At 45.8% G+C, this 20999-nt stretch overlaps 1 protein-coding gene across 12 annotated transcripts in view; it reads right to left on the bottom strand.

The window, feature by feature from the left end:
• LOC135897507 (intermembrane lipid transfer protein VPS13A-like) overlaps positions 1–20999 on the bottom strand; it is a 1023564-nt gene that overhangs the window by 619316 nt on the left and 383249 nt on the right. For all 12 annotated transcript variants that reach the window (XR_011514733.1, XR_011514732.1, XM_070539327.1 and 9 more), the window contains one exon: positions 10165–10277. Coding sequence is in view for 10 of the 12 variants with exons in the window: in XM_070539327.1 (XP_070395428.1) it covers positions 10165–10277 (113 nt within the window). In the remaining 2 variants the exon portion in view is untranslated. The remainder of the gene's footprint in view (positions 1–10164; positions 10278–20999) is intronic.

Raw genomic sequence — 20999 nt, 5'->3', positions numbered from 1 at the left:
TTAATCACACTTCGACGGAACTGGAAGCCCTTGCCGTGAAATAGGCATTAGAACAGTTGTGACTTTACTTGACAGGCTGCAAATTCCAAGTTGCCAGTGACCACCATGCCCTTTGCTGGATTTTGCACTACAAGGAACGTAACTAACGTCTTCTTCGTTGGTCACTGGTTTTACAGGAGTTCAACTTCGACGTACCCTACAAATCAAGAATCCTGCACAGCGCACTCGATTGTTTCTCAAGGATACCTGCCATTGTTACAGAGAAAAACCAAATCCTTACAGTATCCCATCGATCATTGCGATAGTGTGGCAACATGGGTGACGAACAGCATCAGGACACATTCTGTAGTCCTGGATCTGCTACTGGTGCGTTCGGCACAAAGAAGCAACAAAAACAGGCCGAAAACAGATTTTTTATGCACAAGGAGGTATTTATGAGATCAAGGTCTGGTCAGCAGTCAATTTCTCCTCTGCCTTCCTTCTCAGTGACAGGCTGAGGCACTTTGAGAAATGCATGAAGGAAGGTACGGTGGCCACGTGGGCATCAAAAGAACTTTCGAAGCGCGGAGGCCTGAATGCTACTGGCCAAAGCTTTATACAGATGTTAAATGGTATTGAGCAACTGTGACCTTTGTCAAAGGATGAAGATGTCGACATTGGTGCCTTATGGGTTACTACAACCAAGAGAGGGGCACAGCCCTTTCCATATAGTTGGGATGGACATAGCAGGACCCTTCAAGAGCTCTAGAGGATATAAATATATCATCGCAGCCATTGACTACCTCACAAAGTTTGTTGAGGCAAAACCCTTGAGGAATATAGAGGCTATGGCAGTTCAAAAGTTCATTGAGTGCAGAATCATCTAGAAGCACGGATGCCCAGCCACAATTATTAATGACTAGAGACCGCAGTACTCAAATGATGACGTGTTCTACTGAAGCTTACTTCAAGCATTGCAGCACCACACATGCTTCCACTACCACATATCATCCTGCAGAGAATGGCTGGTGCAAAAGCTCAAGCAGATGATTACCATCAGTACTGCCGGAGGAGGAAAGTGGGGCCAATGTACTTCCTCCCATACATTGTATTTTACTACAACACTGGGTACTAGGACTCGGTTTGCCAAACTCCATTCTTCTTGGTGTATGGTAGAGATCCAATGCTTCCACTAGATGTTGTTTACAGCAGAGGAGAACTTGAAGAACTGAAAGAAGAGTGCAGTTATGGCACAGTAGTTCGCGAAAGTCTGCAGAAAGCTAGAGAGCTTGCGGTTGCGTACACCAGACTGGTGCAAGAAAAACAGAAGGACTACTTCAACAAGAACCGTCAGGACGTTGTGCTCGAAAGAGGACAACTAGTGCTTCTTAAAGCTCCACTGTCCGGCGTTAAATCGACCACGTGGTATAACAGCCCTTACAAGATAGTGAACAGACCGTCTCCTGTTAACTACGAGATCGAACTCACTGGTAACAGGAGAATGGACATTGTGCACGTGGAGAAATTGAAGCCCTACCTGATGGAACAACCTCGTGCTTTGGAATAAGCTGTAGATGTGTCAGATGCAGTGTGGATGCAGTGCAATGTATGGTGCAGTATAGTGCCAGTGATCGTATTTACTTTTCGTATGTGGGAACAGGACAACAACACTTGCCCTTGTAAATAGTTAAAAGTTAAATAGTTCATTTCTTTTTTACTATTGCGAACGTTATGTGTTGTGTATTTAGTGTTGAATGCAGTCTGGATGACTTAGACTTATCTGAAAATCTGGGCATTTCACGAGCGCTACCAGTCAACGCTTGGTGCGTACGTATCTCACACCTTGGCACGGAGAAAAGAACAAAAATTGGCGCCAAGCTCGTGCTCGCAAGGGGGGCTCAAGGAATAATTTCTGGTCTCTATTGTGTCTGGATGCATCTTATGCCACCTCATAACTCAGAAACCTACGGAAACATCGGCATGTCACAGGCGCCATTTGAGTAATTGGCAAAAAAAAAATTGCGGCAAAACTCATCTGCGAATCTGTAATCTGTAATGCGAAAAGCAATTGAGCAAAGTAGCGACAGACCATATTTCTGAAGCTGAAGCAGCGCACTGACACGGACACAGTGAAGACAAACAGAAAAAGATGACACTCGCCGCGAGTGTCGTCTTTGAATGAAGACACTTTGAAGACGACACTCGCAGACGAGTGTCGTCTGCGAGTGTCGACACTCGCTGCGAGTGTCGTCTTTTTCTGTTTGTCTTCACTGTGTTCGTGTCAGTGCGCTGCTTCACCAGCAAGGTATGATGATCACTCACCAACTAGCCCAACTTTCCACTTTACTGAACATATTTCTGAAGTCATGTGCATACTTGTGCGTTCCAGATGGCATAGATTGTGCACTCAGCTATAGCGTCTGTTACATAGGGGCTTTGTGTACCATTAGGCAAGCTCTACATAACCATGTAATTCTGCAGCTTTAGTCTTCGTGTTCTTTTTTTTTTCTTTTTTGAAATTTTAAAGAGACAAGCACAGCAATGAGGCACACCTGCCTGCATTTCTTGATACGTTTCATTAAAACTGTCATGCTCATTATTATACGAGTAGAAAGCAAGTGGATTTTGCCTTTCAGGTAAGTGAAACTGGTGTGCGAGGAAGCATGTCCTAATACATATGTGGGCTGTTTCTCAGCGGTAGCTGGAATGGTATACAATAGGAGCTTCACCAATTGCTGTTCACGTGTGTTGATCACTTCTGTTGTGAATCGAGCGCTTCATTTTTGATGTGCGGGATTAGTAGAGCGTGTAATATGCTCCAGTCGAGACACGCATCGGGCCTTTCAGAGACGGTCTCATGAGCTTTAAGGATATCGGCAAACTCTTTCTGCGTGAACAGCGATGTGGTACAACTGCAATATTGCTTATGCTCGTGCATCCTGATTAAATTTCACAGGCAATGAGAGAGCTTAAATACAGCAGTTAAGTGGCACGAAGAACGAGACTGTGATGTAAACTGCACTTTGCGAGCACATTCTATGTGCTCAGGCTCTGATTATACTATGCATGTGTTATGGTTGTGTCACCGACGTGGCCTCCAAGGCTGCACCATCTTGGAGGCCACAATAATGAATCTGCTGAGTAGTGATGCTATCTTCGAGAAGCTATGAGCAGACGACAGCAGTCAGAAGGATTACTTCCGGTTACGGTGCTCTCGTGTAAAACATCGGACAGTCCCCGATCTGGATCACGCGACTATGAAATGTCCTTATGTCAGGACTAGTCAGACTGAAAGCCGTGGACAGTTTGAGGACACTCCGGGAAGAAGTCCCAAGCATTCTGGGACCTGACAGTCCCAGAATGCTTGGGACTGCTGTTTCGCATTCGGTTTTGCTTGTATGCCTTTGGAAGCTCTGCACAACAATCCAAGAGCTGCCAGAATCGTGTTTGTTTTTTGCAGACAGGAAGTCATGGACTATCCGTGGATTCTCGGAGCTACCAGCAGATTTTTGCTCATTGCAAGCAGCTAGCAGACAACGGCTGTTTGAAAAAGATGCATGCGGCATTCACCAGCATGTTGTGAAAGATGTAGTGTGCTTCTGCATTTTTTACGCATTACAGATGGCATAGATTGTGCGCACAGCTGGATTGTGCATTCAACTACCGCATTTAATCGCATAATTATCGCACTTTTTTTGTCAGAAAAATTGACGCAAATTCAGGGGTGCGATCATTCCGCAGGTTAAATTTTCCGCGAAAAAAAATTGTTTTTTTTTTTTTTGTGCGGGACACCAAAACAAAAATGGCGGCTGGCGGAGCAAGCCGAACGCGCCGAACGCGATGTTTTTTTCTTCTCGTGAGTACATTACGTGCATTGAAATAGTTTCTTCCGTATCAGTGATGAATATTATCGTTAATATCGGCAAGTTTGCGGCAATAACGTAGCCATGTCCACTTTGAGGGGACAGAAACAGGTGGGCGCGCTTAGCTGCCAGTGACATAGAAACAGGACGGGCATGCTGCGGAAACTGCGGCATCTGTCTTGACTACTATCCTAATACGGCACGTTTCCGCTAAGGGTGGGCAAATATCTTGGCTGTGTTACAAGCGTCGGCGCATGAATAGGATACACTATTAACGTATCACAGTAAACGTGGCTACTGTCATTGCCGCGCGCGATTTGTTGCGTGCTCACGAGTGCAAAAGCAGATGAAAAGAATCGAAATGTGCCTTTATTGTTTTTGATGACATCAGCCATTATAAAGGCAACCCATAATAAAGGCAAGTTTGGTTGCACCTCCTTTTGTCATGGAAGTGCGGAAAGTGATGAAAGTAATGAAATGAGGTATCTACTTAAGAATGTTTAGTGCGTGCAGGCCGCTTCGCTTGTCTTAAAGAGTCGTTCGCGAAGCATTCGACAGGTGGTAAGTGCGATCATTATTCGCTAGACTTAGCACACGACGTATCGCTGCGGCAAGTTCGGGGTGCGATCATTATGCGGGAAATAAAAAAAATCGAATTTTGACGACAAATTTTAGGGGTGCGATCATTACGCGAGTGCGATCTTTATGCGAGTAAATACGGTATTGTGTCTGTTACATCAGTGCTTTGTGTGCCATTATGCAAGCTTTTCATGATCCCTTTGGTCCTCATGCTTTTTAAGAGACAAGTACAGAAATCAGCAGCACAAGCTTGCTTTTCTTGATGCATTTTGCTAAATCTGTCGTGCTCATCACTATATGTGTAGTAAACCGGTGGATTTTGCTTTTCAGGTATCATATCATATCACATATGGCTATTTCATGCTGGTAGCTGGGGTGGTACATGATCGGAGCTTAGCCTATTTCCCCCTATGTTTCCAAGATTTAGCTTTTGCTTTTTGATGTGTAGGTCTAGCAGACAATGTACATGCACTCTGTCCTAGACGCCTGTCAGACGTTTCATAGATGGCCTCACAAGTTTTAAAGATATCGGCGGGTGCTTTCTAGGTGAACAATGACGTGGCACTATCACGACATTGCTTACGTTCATGTGATATTTTTGTTAAAATTTCGCAGGCAATTACCTAGCTCAATTATAGCGTTTAAGTGGCATGAAGAGCGCGGGCGCGACATGAACGGCACTTTTGATGTGATGATGTGAACACCATGTCCAGACAGATGCAGAAGCTTTTGCTTCAGAAGGTGCACATTGCATGTTCGGAGCAGTACAGTCGCGTTCATGACAATAGTAGCAGACAATGCCTCAGACCGATTAAGGGCATCTGGGCATGTCTCTAGTGCTAGGTGGTTTCAATTCACTAGCCAAAGGTGCACCGTGATACGATTTCCCTTCATGTGCAGGGGCACGGGTTTCCCATTCTCGTTGGCTATGCAGGGCAGAACAGTGCATCCAGGTGTACGAGTACAGGTTGAAAGCATGGTCAGAAAGGTCATGCGCATTTCGTTGCTCTCTCGGGGCCAAGGCTGCCTCGGATTTCGGAGAATTATGGGGTGACGAGTCACCACCAGCCAACGCACAACGAGGTTCGAGAGAGGCGTAAGATACTCTCGCTGCCAGTATGTCGTCCTGAATGTGCTTCACATTGGAGACAAACTCGTTTCGGTTATGATAAAGGGTGCTCCGAAGTGGCAAAGGTTGGATGGGCTTGACGGATGGACCACTCCACCTTCTTGGCATCAGATGCCGTGGGTCAGCAAGAAGGTATAGCACCTGCACAGCCCCGACACACTCAAGCAGAAATTCGTCGGGGCATTGGGTCTGAAGCTCTAGCTCACAATGCATGCAGCGCACATAGTCAGGAGGGAGAAATTCGATGCATAAAAGCATCCTAAACTCCTCCATCGGGAGAGCTTGGTGGCTGAGAAGTTGGTAACACCGTGCAGCGGGGGCTGTTAGCAGGACGGGCAATACAGTGCCCAGCATTGCGCTGTCCTCCAGCCGCATTGCTTCAACTGACTGACAGACGATTTGACGGTGGAACGAGGTGGCTCATGCGCGTTGAACACTCAGCTGCGCATGAGGTAAGTGGTAGTCAGAAAGCGCAGCGGCATTGTCGGCTGAGCAGGGTGGCTCGCACTCGACACTGTCTACTAGCTAAGTTTGGGACAAGGAGAGGCCAGTGAGTGGTTTTGCACCAAAAGCGAGGCAGGGAGGCTCAGCTGCGGCGCACTGACAGGCCAGCAAGTGAGCACGCACCTACGGCGGAGCGGGAAGGCTGCACCTCAGTGGATGTGTGTTTGAGAAAGGTACTTGGAACAAAAGTAGGCCAGTGAGCGGATGCATGTCAATGCCTAAGCAGGGTGGCTCCAATGTGGCACCTTGAGCACTAAACTGCACTAGGGACAAAGATGAGGCCGGTGAGAAAATTTGTGTTAATGCCTAAGCAAAGTGGCGTAAGTGCGACGAAGGGGACTATGGCCTGCGGTCGGGGCAGGGAAATGCCCGCAAGTGAACCGGCAGAGCAAGGCGGCTCCAATGCAGCACATGGCACAGTGAACAATGCTCAGGACAAAGGGAGGCCAGTGAGCATATTTGTGCGAGCATCTAAGCATGGCTGCTCCGATGTGGCACATGACACAGTAAACAACGCTCAGAACAAAAGGACACCAGCAAGTGTACTCATGCTCACATCTAAGTAGAGTGGCTCCGATGTACCTCATGGGGCACTGAACTGCGTTCGGGACCAAAAAGCAGCCAGTGAGCAGGGACAGCACGTCAGAGGGACTAGCAAGAACCTGCTCTGCGCACATCTTTAACAGCTGAGGAAACCCATAACTGGCAAGGCTACAACAACCGAGCAGTTGACATTAACCAAGGGCTTTCCAAAGAAAGGGTTGCTCCCAGTGGCTGAAAACAGAGGGTTGCCAAGGCGACTGTACCTCATGCTGTCGGTATTGTCCATGTCAAAGGACAAGTCCATAGCCGGCGGTCTAGCAAGAACGAGGGCCATGATGAAACCGAGTTCGGCACCAATTATGTGGGGCTGCACCGCAGTGCGACAGTCACGGCGCATACAGGCAAAAGCTCACAGCGAGGCCGATAGAGTATTCATGTCCGCTGTACAAAGGCTAACTAAACTAGGTGGTGGTCCATCAAGCACAAGGACGAGAATTCGCAGGAGGAAAGGTCCCACAGAGCCAACTTGTTGTGGGCCTGTGAGCATCTGCTGCGGTGACGAAGCTGAGGGGAAGAGAACTCGAGTGGAGAGGGCGCCCAGGGCCTGCCACTTGGGAGGCCAATCATGGCGCGTCTGGGTGATGTGTGCTCATGCGGTGACTTGATGCTGGGAAAAAGAAGCAAAATTAGCTGCAGCGCGCTAGCTGTGTCTGCCATGTTGCCATTGGGGTAGCAGTTCCCGGAGGTTAAACTATGCACAACACGCAAGCTGGGGGACGAAGCACAAGAAGGCACCTCGATCTCCACAGCATGCACTGGGAGTGGAGAAATGCGCACCTATCTGCCCTCTCCCCCTATTATGCACGTCTACTCCTCGCGCACAATCATACACGGGCCATGTGCTGTATCTTGGAGGTAATCTGTGGCAAGTGCAAAGCAAGAGCTGAAACTCTTGACGCCTTGATGCGCATTGTGTACTCCCATGTCTAGTTTTGGCGGTCGCGTAATTTGTAGTATCCCAGATAAGGTGCGACGCATTGACCTGTGTGAAGCGTTGACCATTGCGAAGCGTTGAAGGAAGCTGTTCACCTAGGGACGAATTCAAGGCACACAAACACAAGTCGCAAGAATGCCAATGCACGTCTCGAGCCAGTCAGGCCTTACCAGCTTAGCGTGCATTGGCATTTCTTGCTGCAACAACTCACATCAGGTAAATGTCGACAACGCTTCAGACTGCCAAATTTTTTATTGACTTCGTTGATTCCTTTTTTTTTGGTATATTTCTCCTGAAGCTGTTTTCCAAAATGTATGAATGATGTTCTACTGTATCTAGCCTCAACTTGCTACACATGTTGGTGGCTTTCTCAAGCTTACTAAGATGAACTTCAGCTTAGTTCTTCTGACCAGCTTAGTTCTGCTAACTAAAGCCAGAGCAAAGCATTAGCCTAGTTTCACTCTGGCTTTAGTTAGCAACACACCCAAGACACAAACTGGTACTTCAAGTCCAGAAGTAACAAGCTTTTATTGCTGTATTGCTCCGCATATTTGAAATTTGTCAAGAGGAACATTATTGAAATGTGTCACTCTAATAGCTTGAAAAGGTCGTGTGAACACGGAAAGTACTTGCAGTGTACCACATTGATGACATAAACTTGTGTGTCTACATACTGCTATATTTTTCTGCATATTGCTAACCTTTCAATAAACACCAGTTGGAAGTAGGGCTGCATTTTTTGTACCTGTGTTTTTGCCTTTTTGCTATTTATAAGGCACTTTTGATAATTTACTATGAATACAAACATGCCAAAGTTCACACCCTGGTCGGATTTAGATAGATATGACTAACCTTTTTTAATTCAGAATGAAGATTTGCTAGCATTTAGCGCTGATTTGGTTGGCTACCTGCAATGCAGCAAACTGGCCACTTTGCCAAGTCTACCACTGCCGTATCCAACAGCACTCCCTAATGCTACTGACTCCAGCACTCCCCTACGCTCTATACACACAACCTGTTCTATGTTGGTCGAAGGTTGGGTACTCCTACAATGGAATGAAATGCAAGAGTGGGGTGCATGGCTTCAAGCGGAAGATGCACACAAAGATGCTTCAGTACATGCTGTACCATCTAACAGCTGCCATGAGAAACTGCTTCACATGCACACTCTTGCCACTTCCTGGAACTAAATTCTATAAAAATCGATTTCATTGTCCATTCTTTTCTCCCTGATCATTTGAATGCAGTGGAAAGTCAAAGGAAGCGTTACTTACAAAGGTCAAGTCATTAACTGCACTGTATGGCTTCCACTGTCCAAAAAAACAAATCATTTCTGTAGACGAGCCCGCTTTCCTAAGAAACATCTGTGGTGTGCTTACAACTTGGCTTTCTTCACTAAGTTGGCGCCACAAATTATATGTTGCATGATATTAACAGTAGATGCTATAATGCACACTAGGAGCAGACCAACTATGGGGGACAATGAGAGCACTTTGTGTGGCAGCTTTTACATAGCGCAACACTCCATGCTGCATTTCATGTTTAATAAATACAGATCCCTGTCACACCTCATGCCCAATAACAACATACCCCCATATGAAAACAGAACTAAATTAGTGAGATAAAAGTTTTGTGTAATGGTCGTAACAAGTTACCTGATGCAGGGGAGTTACATTGAAGCCATCACAGCACATGCAAACAGGCATCTCACAACTTTCTATGGTACTTGGCACATACCGTATTCAAGAATAGTTTCCCCCCTGCCCCCCCAGTAAAAGGATGGTCTTGTAGCTGCTAGTACTCTTGCAGTATCTTTTAACATATACATCTTTTTCAATTTTAAGTGCTTAGCAGCTGTTACCTTATTTTAATCACATGGTTTATCACATTTTCCAGTACACTGACGTTTTGTGTATCATATTTATTACTATTTGTGCATGTAAATGTAGCCTATTCAACGTGATACAGTACATATCTTTTTTCTTCTTATAACAAGGTTGACTTCATTGTTGCTGACTAAGCACTATAGTTTTTGCCCTAGGTATGTATCTTGACTAGGGTGCATAAAGATTACAACACTGTGTGTTACTCTTCTAGTGTCATGCAGAATGCACCTTCTTTCGGCTTATTTATGTCAAACTTACAAATTGCTTACCTGGTGTAGCTTGTTATTTATCATGTCTATTGCTGTGTTTCTTTATAGTATGTACAGTCGACCAAAAAAGTTTACGGACCACGGGATTTCAGAAAATTCAAAATATACGAACAGCCTTTAAAAGCAGCCAGTAAAATTGTGCATCACAATGTTGTTCGCATATGCCACAAAAGGCTGGAAATGGGAATAACAGGCTGTGTCTTGAGACTGAGGAGATATTTAGCTTTTTGGCAGATCTCTTGGTCCGTAAACTTTTTTGGTCGACTGTACATGCACAGTCCTTTGTTCTATGCTTCGACACACTGTACGTCAGTGTATACTTTACACCACATGTTTGATCTTTCAATAAACTGCAGCATTTTTGCAAATAAGCACATGCAAGAAAGGTATGTCCAGGGCACCTGAGCATTGTGCTTACCGGTTGCATCTCCCGAGGAAGTCTCCCTGTATGTTATGTCAACCACGTTAGGAGAACTGACGCTGATGCCAGCAGCCACTGTGTCGGGGTCTCCAGTGCAGGAGCAAAACACCCTGCAAGCACACATCACAGCCACTTGTTACATCATCAGAGACTGCTTGTCACACAATACAGCACAAGCTTTTATTAGAACTAGTAGCCGGAGCAGAGAAAAAATTTATCAGCAGCACCAAAAATATGTCACAAAGACAATCACCGCCACTGTAGCAGTGTACGAAATCCAGGAGTCACTCCTCAAACCAGTGGACTCGCACGCTTTGCACAGCACAACTGCACCCCCACAGGGACGACTTCGCCAACAGACTGAGCAAACCGAGAGAGAGAAAATATGTTTCTGGAAATATACATATGGCGGAACCACCTTGGAGCTCGCCAACTTTGTGTTACTGCACACATCCAAGCGGAGAAACAGGAAAACGTACGGGTACATCAGTGACATGGCAAGACAGAAAGACAGACACATACCGGTACGTCAGTGACACTGAAATAGTTACGTCCCCGAAAATTGGCTGCACGTTAGATTAAGGAACGCTTTAGAATCGGGTAAATACAGTTTTTTATGGCCTATTTTGCCTGAATGCCCTAAGGACATTGGCCATGCTCTGAGTGTGGTTATCGCAGTCCACGAAGACTATGGAATCATTGACAAAGCGGAATATTCATGTCGCCATAACATCTACATGCCATTTTGGGGCACAGTCTACATTACTCAGAAAAGTACAACTGAAAACAGAACAACTCTGAAGCCTGTGCAGACACTGGAAAATTGAATAGGTGACCTTACCAAGACCAAGGTCACACTGAAACATTAGCACTTTTACTACTTGTTCTATGAGATCGTTTCCCAGCAGTGACATTCCTCCATGTAGTTCTTGAGGTTGCCTCAAGAGACGCGAAAGCCAGCGCTGCCAAAACTGCATCCCGTCGGCTATACTATGGCGTCACTGATGCATTTGAGTATGGGATGTTTGCTTGTCCACCTGCTTTTGGTAGATTTGGTGAGAGTGAAAGGAGTTTTGTGCTCAACTTTTGCTCATTATGTTGAGTATTGCGCATGGTTGTTTTCTGGCTAGTAGGGCATTCTCCCAGACACAGTTAGTGGTGTGGAAAGTTCAGGTTGTCTCTTTTCCATGAGTCAACAACACATAAGTCTAGTTCACAAGAGTGGATTCTTGGGCATTGTACTATTGCTGTGATGCTTCACTACGTCTCCGTTTTTCATGTTGTAAGTTGCATGCCGAAGCATGTTTTTCACATTACTCACGCTACAGAATCTGCAGAACCCATCTCATGACCACAAGCAGCGGCAATATGTTTGGCAATGAATCTATATAGTGGCAACGTATTGCCATCATCAAAACAAGTTATGTTTGAGGCGTGTACTGCAGTGCGACTCCTCTTTTGTGCTTTCCTAAGAACACTTGGCAAGCCATCTAGCATCAATGCCACAAAGCCTTCCTGTGGCCTTCGAAATGCATGGCAAGCCAGTGCATGTGAACACTGATAAACGCATCATGCGGCAATCAGGCTCCTCTCTCAAGCTTTGATGATGATTATTTATTTGCACCCCCTTTGAAACGGGGGAGTGACAAATGATGGATGAAAGCAAGGGAGCTTTGGAGCAGCTCTGGGAGCAGCAAATTTGACACATTGTAGCAGGTTTGGAGCAGAAATTGTCTATAATAGGGCCGAAGATGGATGTTTAGGAGCAGCTTGGTAAAACCCAACATTCATTCATTCATTCAAATAACTATATTCAGTGCCCTGCGATTTGGTGGGGTGGGCCTGGACCCCGCCTAGGTTTCGGCCAAAGGTTGTTGGCTCTTGGCAGCTTCCTCAGCTCGCTGCACGGCCCAGAGTTGGTGCTGCAAGTCCGAGCTGAGCAACGCAGACTCCCAGCACGTGCGGAGGCTGTCGCTGTTTGAGGCTGCATCACCGTTATCATGTAATACAGCCGTACATTCCCGTAGTATATGTTCCAGGGTGGCTCTAGAATCGCAATGTCTGCACTTGTCCGTTGTGTATAAATGTGGGTGTATTAGGTGCATAATAGCTGGACTCGGATAGGATCTGGTCTGGAACTGCTGCCATTCGACAGACTGATTTTATGCGCTGCATATTGCAATCACTCAGTTCAGCCCTTGGGCGCGGCCGGACAGCCACCATTGAGGGTATGAGCCATTGTTCAATGCTGCGCGTCTCATATGTGGGTCTATTCTCTTTTAAGTTTGCTATGTTTGTTATTAAGTTGCTTCTATTTTTATGCGTTGCACATCGCAATCACTCAGTTCAGCCCTTGGGCGCGGCCGGGCAGCCACCATTGACCTTTAGCGCAACCATGTGACGTGACGTCACGACAGCCGGAGGAAAAGCTGGGCCCCAACTCGCGCAATATGCAACGCATTCTTGGCTTAACCAAGCTAAGCCTGGCCATTTCTTTCGCTTAATTTGGGTGCGGCGGCAGGAATGCATTCCTCTGCAGTCTATGGTGTTGTGTAATTTCGTGAAATCTGGTCATTCGATCTTTCCACTCCCACTCATCGGTAGTTGGTGAGGCAGGGCTAACCGAGGCTCGGTCCGTAAGCTCTTGAGCCACACAGTGCGCCACCTCATTGCTACCGTCTGGTAGTGCATGAGCGGGTGTCCAGATGAGATGGACACTTTGTCGTCGCTATTACCTAATTTTAGGAGTCGCAGCGCCTCTGGGGAGATTCGGCTGTTGGCGAAGTTTCATATTTCCTAGGTATACTTTGTGGCGCAAAATACATTTCTTGAAAAGAGACAGAAGAAAGGGAGACAGTGAAGCGCCAAACTACCAACTGTTTAATGACAGCCTGAACAAACGTATAGAAGAAAATACAACTTCCGCTCATGCGCAGGGAGCCAAGGTGTGAACAACATGGTCATGATAACATACTTTGGATGAAGCACATTTCTGCAAAATATAATACGATAGATGTATCACTGACACAATCAGACCCTTTCTTTTTAAAATAAAACGCTTCCAACAACTCCCTTGCAGTTTGGTCCCTACTTTTGCCAAGAATCAATACTTGTTCAAAGCATGGCCTACAACGACAGGCTTTACAGTGCGCAGGAAGATGCGCGTTGTCACACTTGCCGATGCTATTAGCATGCTCCCTCAGTCTGTCATTAATACAACGTCCCGTTTATCCGGCGTATGACTTGCCACAATCTAGGGGTATCTCGTAGACCACCCCTTCAACGCAGTCCCTGAAATGTTTGGCGTGCTGCTTCTGGCAGCCCCGCGGCCCCTCGCGTGTGATCCAGAGGCACAATTGAGCTAACTTGTTGGGAGCCGAAAAGACAACCGGAATGCCATATCTGGTAGCTACCTTCTTGAGGTTATGGCTACCAGATAAGGCATTCTGGTAGCTAGCAGATATGGCATTCCGGTTGTCTTTTCAGCTTCCAACAAGTTAGCTCAATTGTGCCTCCGGAAGCCACTGTAAGAACTGCAACTTTGTCATTGTAAATGGTAGTTTAATGAAATTTTCAGACTCGATCTGCACAATTGGTGTTAACATTGTTGTTGAGAACACAATTTCTTGTCACTTGTGTATTCTCCGACCTTTTACGACTGCCATTTGGTGACTGAGATTGGCTAAAACCGAAGCTTTACATGCTCAGCTTGTGTTTTGTGGCTGCAAAAGTTCGATATTGTGTGGTGTTGTCGTGCAGGAAACAGAGTACCCGGAGTACAAATTTCAGTGGTGATTACGGTTGCCATTTGATGTTTCTGGTCAAGAAGTTTAAGGAAAGCAAGCAGGTTCTTTGAAGGGACGCCGCACTATTATCGCAGCAACTGGACGTGTTACACACATGGGTGTTTGCCATTAATCGGCGCAGATTTACCAATAGAGCATACAAGCGAGCCCTAAAATGTATAACGAAACTACTAAGCTACATGCTCAACAGACTGTACGACTTATCCATTAGGCAGAGAGCGCAGCTTTCTTCTTCCCCAACTGTCCCATAAAGTGAGCGCCAGTGCAAATCATCTTTAGCTGGTCTGCATAGCATGCAAACAGGTCAGACATATATAAAACATTCGTAATGCACTGTATAGCACAAAACAATTCTGATTTTCTTGCGGCCAAGTTACAATGCTTTACCAAACACGTCTACACTTCAAAGACCGCGATGATGAAAAGGATTGCTTAGGCTTGGATTCCAGGGCTAAACACTAGTCAAGACATGGCTGTGTGGTTGCCATACAACACACACATCCCACAAAATTTAACGACTTCATTCGATATTAGTGTTAATGCACAGGTTGGCGCAGCTCGATGGTTTGGCATAAATGGCGCAGTTGACACAGCACTTTCATCCCTGCAAATAGACACCTAGCCTGCTTGAGTTAATCAGGTATGCTATACATGCTTTTTACTTAGCGTATTTGTCTACAGCTCTTAATTTTTTTCTTTATCTTCCTCAAAACTTCCCTATCTACTTTGTACTGCTACCTATGCCTGTAACAGATTCGGTCATATCAATCTCTTCTCCGCTTTTTTCCACTAATCCTCTAAATGTCTCTTGCTTATCTTGACTGCTGACCGGTTGATGCTTCCATCCACTTTAAATCCAGGTGCTTTTGGAAGGTGTATGTTACTTACAGCTCTAACTGGGTGAATCCCTTTGGATTCAATTAGAATTTGCTGAGTGGTCTCAGGGCTTCTGCAGAGGCATACAAATACCTCACCTTGTTGGGCATATTTGCTCCGGTATGTTTTTTGTCCTTAGGCAACCAACTCGAGCCTCAAATAGCAAGGTACTGCCCTATGTGTTAGCGAACAAATTGCCCCTTCTAATTTCTTTCTCCTAATTCCTGTAAATTTGCATGGTTTTTTTTTATTCCATTCTTTGCATCTAATGCACTGTCTCCATTTCTCTCACTTTCTTTTTTGACGAGTCCTGGTTGCCTATTTACACTTTCAATTACCCTATACTTGGTTGCCATCTTTCGTGACCTTTTCTTCCATTCTGTGTCTGACTCTTCAGGTACAGACACTTGTGCACTTTAGCCGCCCATTTATTTCGATCCATGTTCCCGAGTCTTCCTTTAAAACTAATTTTGCTCTGTGCTTCTCTGACTTCAAAAAAGGCCCAACCCATGTTGCCCTGCACTGCCCCATTTGTGCTTTTACCATGGGCTCCAAAAGCCAACTGGTCTACCTATAGTTGGTCAACATCCAACACCGACAAGATGTCCAATTTCAAGCAAAGAATGGTATTCGAGTATGTTAGCGTTGGCACCATTACTCCTTTCTAGATTACATGCAACACCTCATATTTCTTGTGGCCCCAAAATGCTCTATGTTTTATAATTGCTGCATGGTGCTTCCCCTTTATTGTCAATTTATCTTGGTGGATGCTTTAGTAAGTCTCTCTTTCATTTATATATACCTTGATTCCCAATATCTCTATGCTAAAGGCCTAGATTTGTCCCTGTGTTGCTATACATACTCGCCAGTGTCTGTAAATCTTTTGCATTGTCTGCTAGTAGGACTAAGCCGTTTGCATACTTCAGTTTGTGGACCTTCTGTTGCACCATTTGCCTATTACACATGTCGAATAAATCAAACCATAATTCACTGCTTTCCAGTCGTCCTTCTATGCCCTTAACATAAAGCGTGAAAAACAATGAAGACAGAAGACATCCTTGCTTCAGTTTTTGGCCAATTTCCTCCACTTCATTACATTTTCGGCCCTCCCATACAAATTGTGCACAGTTGTCTTTATATATATCTCACTCAGCAGCTCCACGAAATCATGCCCTATGCCTTCTTGCTTGAGAATGCCCCATAACAATTCCCTGTTGATGTTATCGTAGCCTCCCTTAATATGTAAAAATGCTAGAAGATTCGATTGTAGTTTCTTTTACACATTGTAACAACAACTTATGTGCTAAGGAATAGAAAAGGTCTTGTACATAACCATTTAAACCAGTACATCTTCCAGGATTAGAATTGGTTAAGAAACTAACGACCTAGTCTGGGTTATTGACAAAGAAAGGTCACAGTTTCGCCCGAAAGGCCAAGCATTAATAGCAGAAAGCCATACGATGAAAACATAGAGCTTTTGTCAGTCGCATCAACTTGTAAACATTTGCTTGCTAACTAAATTAACAAGCATTGTGTCAGCACACACAGCAAACATGAACGCACCACACTTAATGACTGTGGACATTCACAGTCAAAACGCTGGCATGAGAAAACGTGCTGGCAGCAGCGAGCAAAGTGACCTTCTTGCTGTCTATCCCTTACACACAAACTGAGCTCCGAGAACACACAGCACGCACAAAGCTACGAGCCAGTGCTGCACCTAGACTCTGCCCCAACACAGATCCCTTTCCAAATACAGCGACGTGACTGTGTGCAGCCGCAACATGCGCAGTTGCAGCCAAAGTAGGAAGCCAACCCCGCCCCAACCCTCCTCCGGTGCCTCGCAATGTTGGGTGCCTCATGCATGACGGAAGACAGCACACTTCCTCCCGGCTTTTCTCCCTTTCGTGCAGGCGAGACTCAGCTGCGATCGTCAGCTCCCCTCTTATTCTTTCACTCGCACATACAGCATAGGGCATGCGATGACAGTGTTATTGCCCTTGGATTTTATACGGAAAATCATGGCTATGGCGATGGCAGAAAAGCGTCGGGAGTGTCTATATAATCGCTATCACAATGAAATTGGTCTGAGTTGTGGGGCCTCACACATGCTCTAGGGACAAAGGAACAACAACAAAGTAGTGCAAACAATCACAAGGGAATTTATTGCACGTTTCATACACTAATCTAGCCAGCCAAATCATTACCAATATTACATGCTGATGGGCGCCAATGAATCGCTGAAGTTCAGCTCGCTGTGACAGGATGGCAAGCGATATGTCCGCTCTCATGCTATACACCAACACCTAATCATTCGTGTGTACAGTCATACGAATGGTGTCGCATATGAACAATTGAGTTCATCCATTCCAGTGTGCTGTTCCTAAGCCTTTCGCAGGATGGTCCCATGCACGGTGGGCAAGCACAAGAAACGTCCATGTTGCACACCAACCCCAAGGCAAAGAGGAAGAGCCTACTCCCTTTTGCACTCGAGTAACCCTGCTGTTAGGCAGAGCCAGCAGGGCAACACTTGTGCTATCTCTCGCGCAATTCTGCAACTACCAACTGGCGGCGGCACTTAGCTACAAGGAGAAGCTGGAATACAGGAGACGCAATAGCCAGGCATGGAAAACAACTTCAGGTGATGCGTGCGAGTCAAGCATCCCCACATCCCCCAACCTTAACACTTTAAGGGTTAATGATGTAAATATACGGCGCCGCGAACAAACTCCAAAATGGTCAATGCCACATATTTACGGCACTGTCTGTACGTTTAAAAAGCATGCCAATTTCCTAACTTTTTCTTTTCTGTCATGTGCTGCCACTATGTGGGAACACAGGGAATTTTTTTCGCACGCCTCCCTCACTCTGTTTTCGTTGCATGGTTTGTTTTAGTGCAAGTTCACTCCCGCGTGTCTATGTACTACCACACGCACATTGGAGCACGCGGGGGCTGGTGGCAGCTTGGGTTTTGTTTTCGCTGGCGGTTTCGGCTTCTTACCCTTGCAAAACTGATGGCTATCTCGTTACTAATCACTCAAAGGCTGACCGCCTCTTTCTCGCTCGTTTAGTGCTCACAGGGGTGCGCATAGGAAGGATGCCGCCGTGCATGCGTTTCTGTTGGCTTTTTTTTTTTTTGAGACTCGCAATACCTAATTGGCTCTGGTTGCCAATAAGATGAAGATTAGCGGAAGTTTGTCACACGTATTGCTTTTTTGACGGGCGTACACCCATACAGTTTTCTTGAGTGCGCGCACCTACGCAGTTCGGTTATGCTATGAATGTACATATTTGGGTAAGAGCAGGAACATTTGAGTCTTGCGAAATATTCTCGTGTGTGCATTTTCAAAGCCTTGAACCATGACAATAAATAAAATTTTCAATTCTTATAAGTTGATTTCCTTCTTTATAGTGGTTATTCATGAATGAAGAGTACATATGTACCAACGCAAAATATTTTTTTCTCACTTTATGGTCACCCTAGAAAAATTATAGTAAATTTTTCTCGAAATAACTTCCTAAGAAGAATTGGAATCTGCAATTAAAAGAAACGACCCTTGGCAGTTGCATCAGGAGAAAAAAATCGACCCTCAAAGGGTTAAATCACTACACACTCTGTCGAAACATGTCACACCGTCTAACATAAATGCATGATTCGAGAAAGAGAGAAGGTAAATGCAGCAGTGGCCGTGCTGACAAAATGTCCACACACTTTCCATAACATGGGCACAGACAATGTCTCTGATGTATGCTGGTCTTGGCTGATTGGTACATCATTAGAATGGGAACAAACGGCTCTTGGACGGGATAAAGTGAGGACAAAAGATAAGGTGCCTTGTCTGTCATCCTCACTTCTTTCTATACAAGCATTATTTGTTCCCGTCCTAACTCTGGGGTACATCGCTGGCATCAGTTAGTCAAAGCAGCAGTTCTGCAGACTCGACAGCACAACTCCAGGCCAAGAACTGTATTCTCTAATGATTAAATTTCTGAAGAATTCACTTTGGCGGTGGCGTCAAATTCGGGCGGTCCGCTGACATAATAAGAATAAGAGGAAGGACAGAGGCCAATCGGCACACAGGGTTTTTTCTGGAAGTGAACGTCACAAACCAAGCGAAAATTTAGCAAATTTGGAATGCTTCTTGATAAATAACAAAAAAATTGTTGATGCCATTGATGAGGTTTATGTTTTTCAATTATGAAATGTCTGTGTGACATAGTGGCGGCAGCAAGTGATTTAGTACGTTTTGTTTACTGAGGTTGACCTATTTATGCCGCTAGGTGGTACGTCGTACGTAACATGGCTCTACGCTAAGAGTGCAATAACTCCACTTCAGTTGTCTGAGTATGTGTAAGCATGCCGCCTAATTTAAGTTGGCCCGCCCACAGATTTCAAGTTCGCCCACGTCCAAATTTCAAGCTGGCCCTTGCCCAAATTTTAGATTGACCAACCCCTAAAACTAAGTTGGTCCATGTTCAAATTTAACATAGCCTATGTGCAAATTTCAAGCATGCCCACCCCAAATTTCAAGTTGGCCCACCCCCAAATTTCAGTTGGCTCACTCTACTAAACACCAACACAGGCACCACAGGTATCATCATCGCCACCATTTCACTCTGCACGCAGATCTTGCCCATGCACACGGCACCCACAGGCTCTGCACACAGGACACTGAGCATTAAGGTCACACCAAAGCACCTCGTGCAGCTTCGCTTTGCAACAGACGATGGACTTGGTTTCCCCATGATTGACATGTGCATTACATCATCATAATATGCATGCGAGCCTCGAGGTGATGGTGTCATGCAGGCAACGACCAATCGCTGCTTGCAAAGCAAATTCTTCGAAAACCAAAAGCGTCACAGAATACAACTCCAGGATTCGGATTTCAGAAATGGTGACGTAGTGGTCGGCACAAGCAAGTGTCGCTTGAGCTGACGCGCTCTGCTGGTGAGAGCTGCAGTAGCCGTTGGTTACTGGCCACTCCTTTACGAGCTCCGAAGGGTTGCGAGCCTCACACAGGCGGCTGCTGAAGTCGCTGTGCCGAACTGGCCACAGGCATCTCCATTGCTTGGGGTGGCTCGATCGTAGGTTACAGCAAACCAGGGATGACTCTGCTCATGCTGCATACTCGATGCACTCAACAAATACTGACATTGTGCACGAGAGAGCCATTCTGCACGCACATCGCTCACGTGGTACGATGTTCAATTCGCCTAGCAAAAGGTCAGGCGGCTACTCAGCTGCTCAGTTCACGTGAACAAGGCTCACTTTCTTGAGCTGAACAAGTAATTTCAATTTGTGCCAGGCTAACTAGAATGAGGGGAGCAAAGTGCAACACTTCAGTGCCACAGTCCACCAGGTACATTGTGTCCCTCCACATGTGACAGGCTGCATAATAAAGCCTTAGGCCTAATGATTTGCTACTTTGACAACAACTGGCATCCAAAAGCAACACTGAAGATAGGTTCAAAACAGGCAGTCGTGAGGAGATGTCAGCTGTGAAGTGGTCCTACCCCGCTTGGTGCACACAGATTCCAAGTTGACGATGACCACTGTCCCAGACAGTGTTGCAGTGCCCAGTGCCAGACAGCAATACGAGTCAGCCCGTCGCAACACCCATGGCCCGCAGCCACCCAGCTCCCAGAGCCGCGACTTCATCAGAGGCAAAGAGATAACAAACTCAGACCACCCACGAGGCTTCCATACTCGCTCACTTCAGGCTCGTTACTGCTCTGCGAGCTATAAGCTTCACTCTCCATGGATGCAGATCATGTGGTTCTCGTACCGACGAATGTTCTTCAAAAACATTTGCGAAAAGACTTCGAATGTTGAAAAGTTGAAATACACGACAGCAACTGTCGTGTCGCTCAAGAAAGCATGCCGCAGATGCTAGAGATCAAAATTCACACTAGGCCTATGCTTCAGTAAAAACAAAGGTTGTCTTGAACCAAGCAACTAGTGTCCAAAACCAAAACTATTGTCCTATGCCCCAAGAGCCCTACGTTGAACACCAGATGTGGGGTCTCACACATGTTCTTTGGACAAAGGAACGACAATACAGTAGTGCAAATCTAGCCAGCCAAATCATGACCAATATTGCATGCCAATGGGCACTGACGAATCAATGAAGTTCAACTCGCCGTGAC

This window comes from Dermacentor albipictus, chromosome 5 (assembly GCF_038994185.2).
Source record: "Dermacentor albipictus isolate Rhodes 1998 colony chromosome 5, USDA_Dalb.pri_finalv2, whole genome shotgun sequence".
In the NCBI taxonomy this organism is placed as follows: domain Eukaryota; kingdom Metazoa; phylum Arthropoda; class Arachnida; order Ixodida; family Ixodidae; genus Dermacentor; species Dermacentor albipictus.
This window is presented reverse-complemented; position numbering and strand designations above follow the sequence as displayed.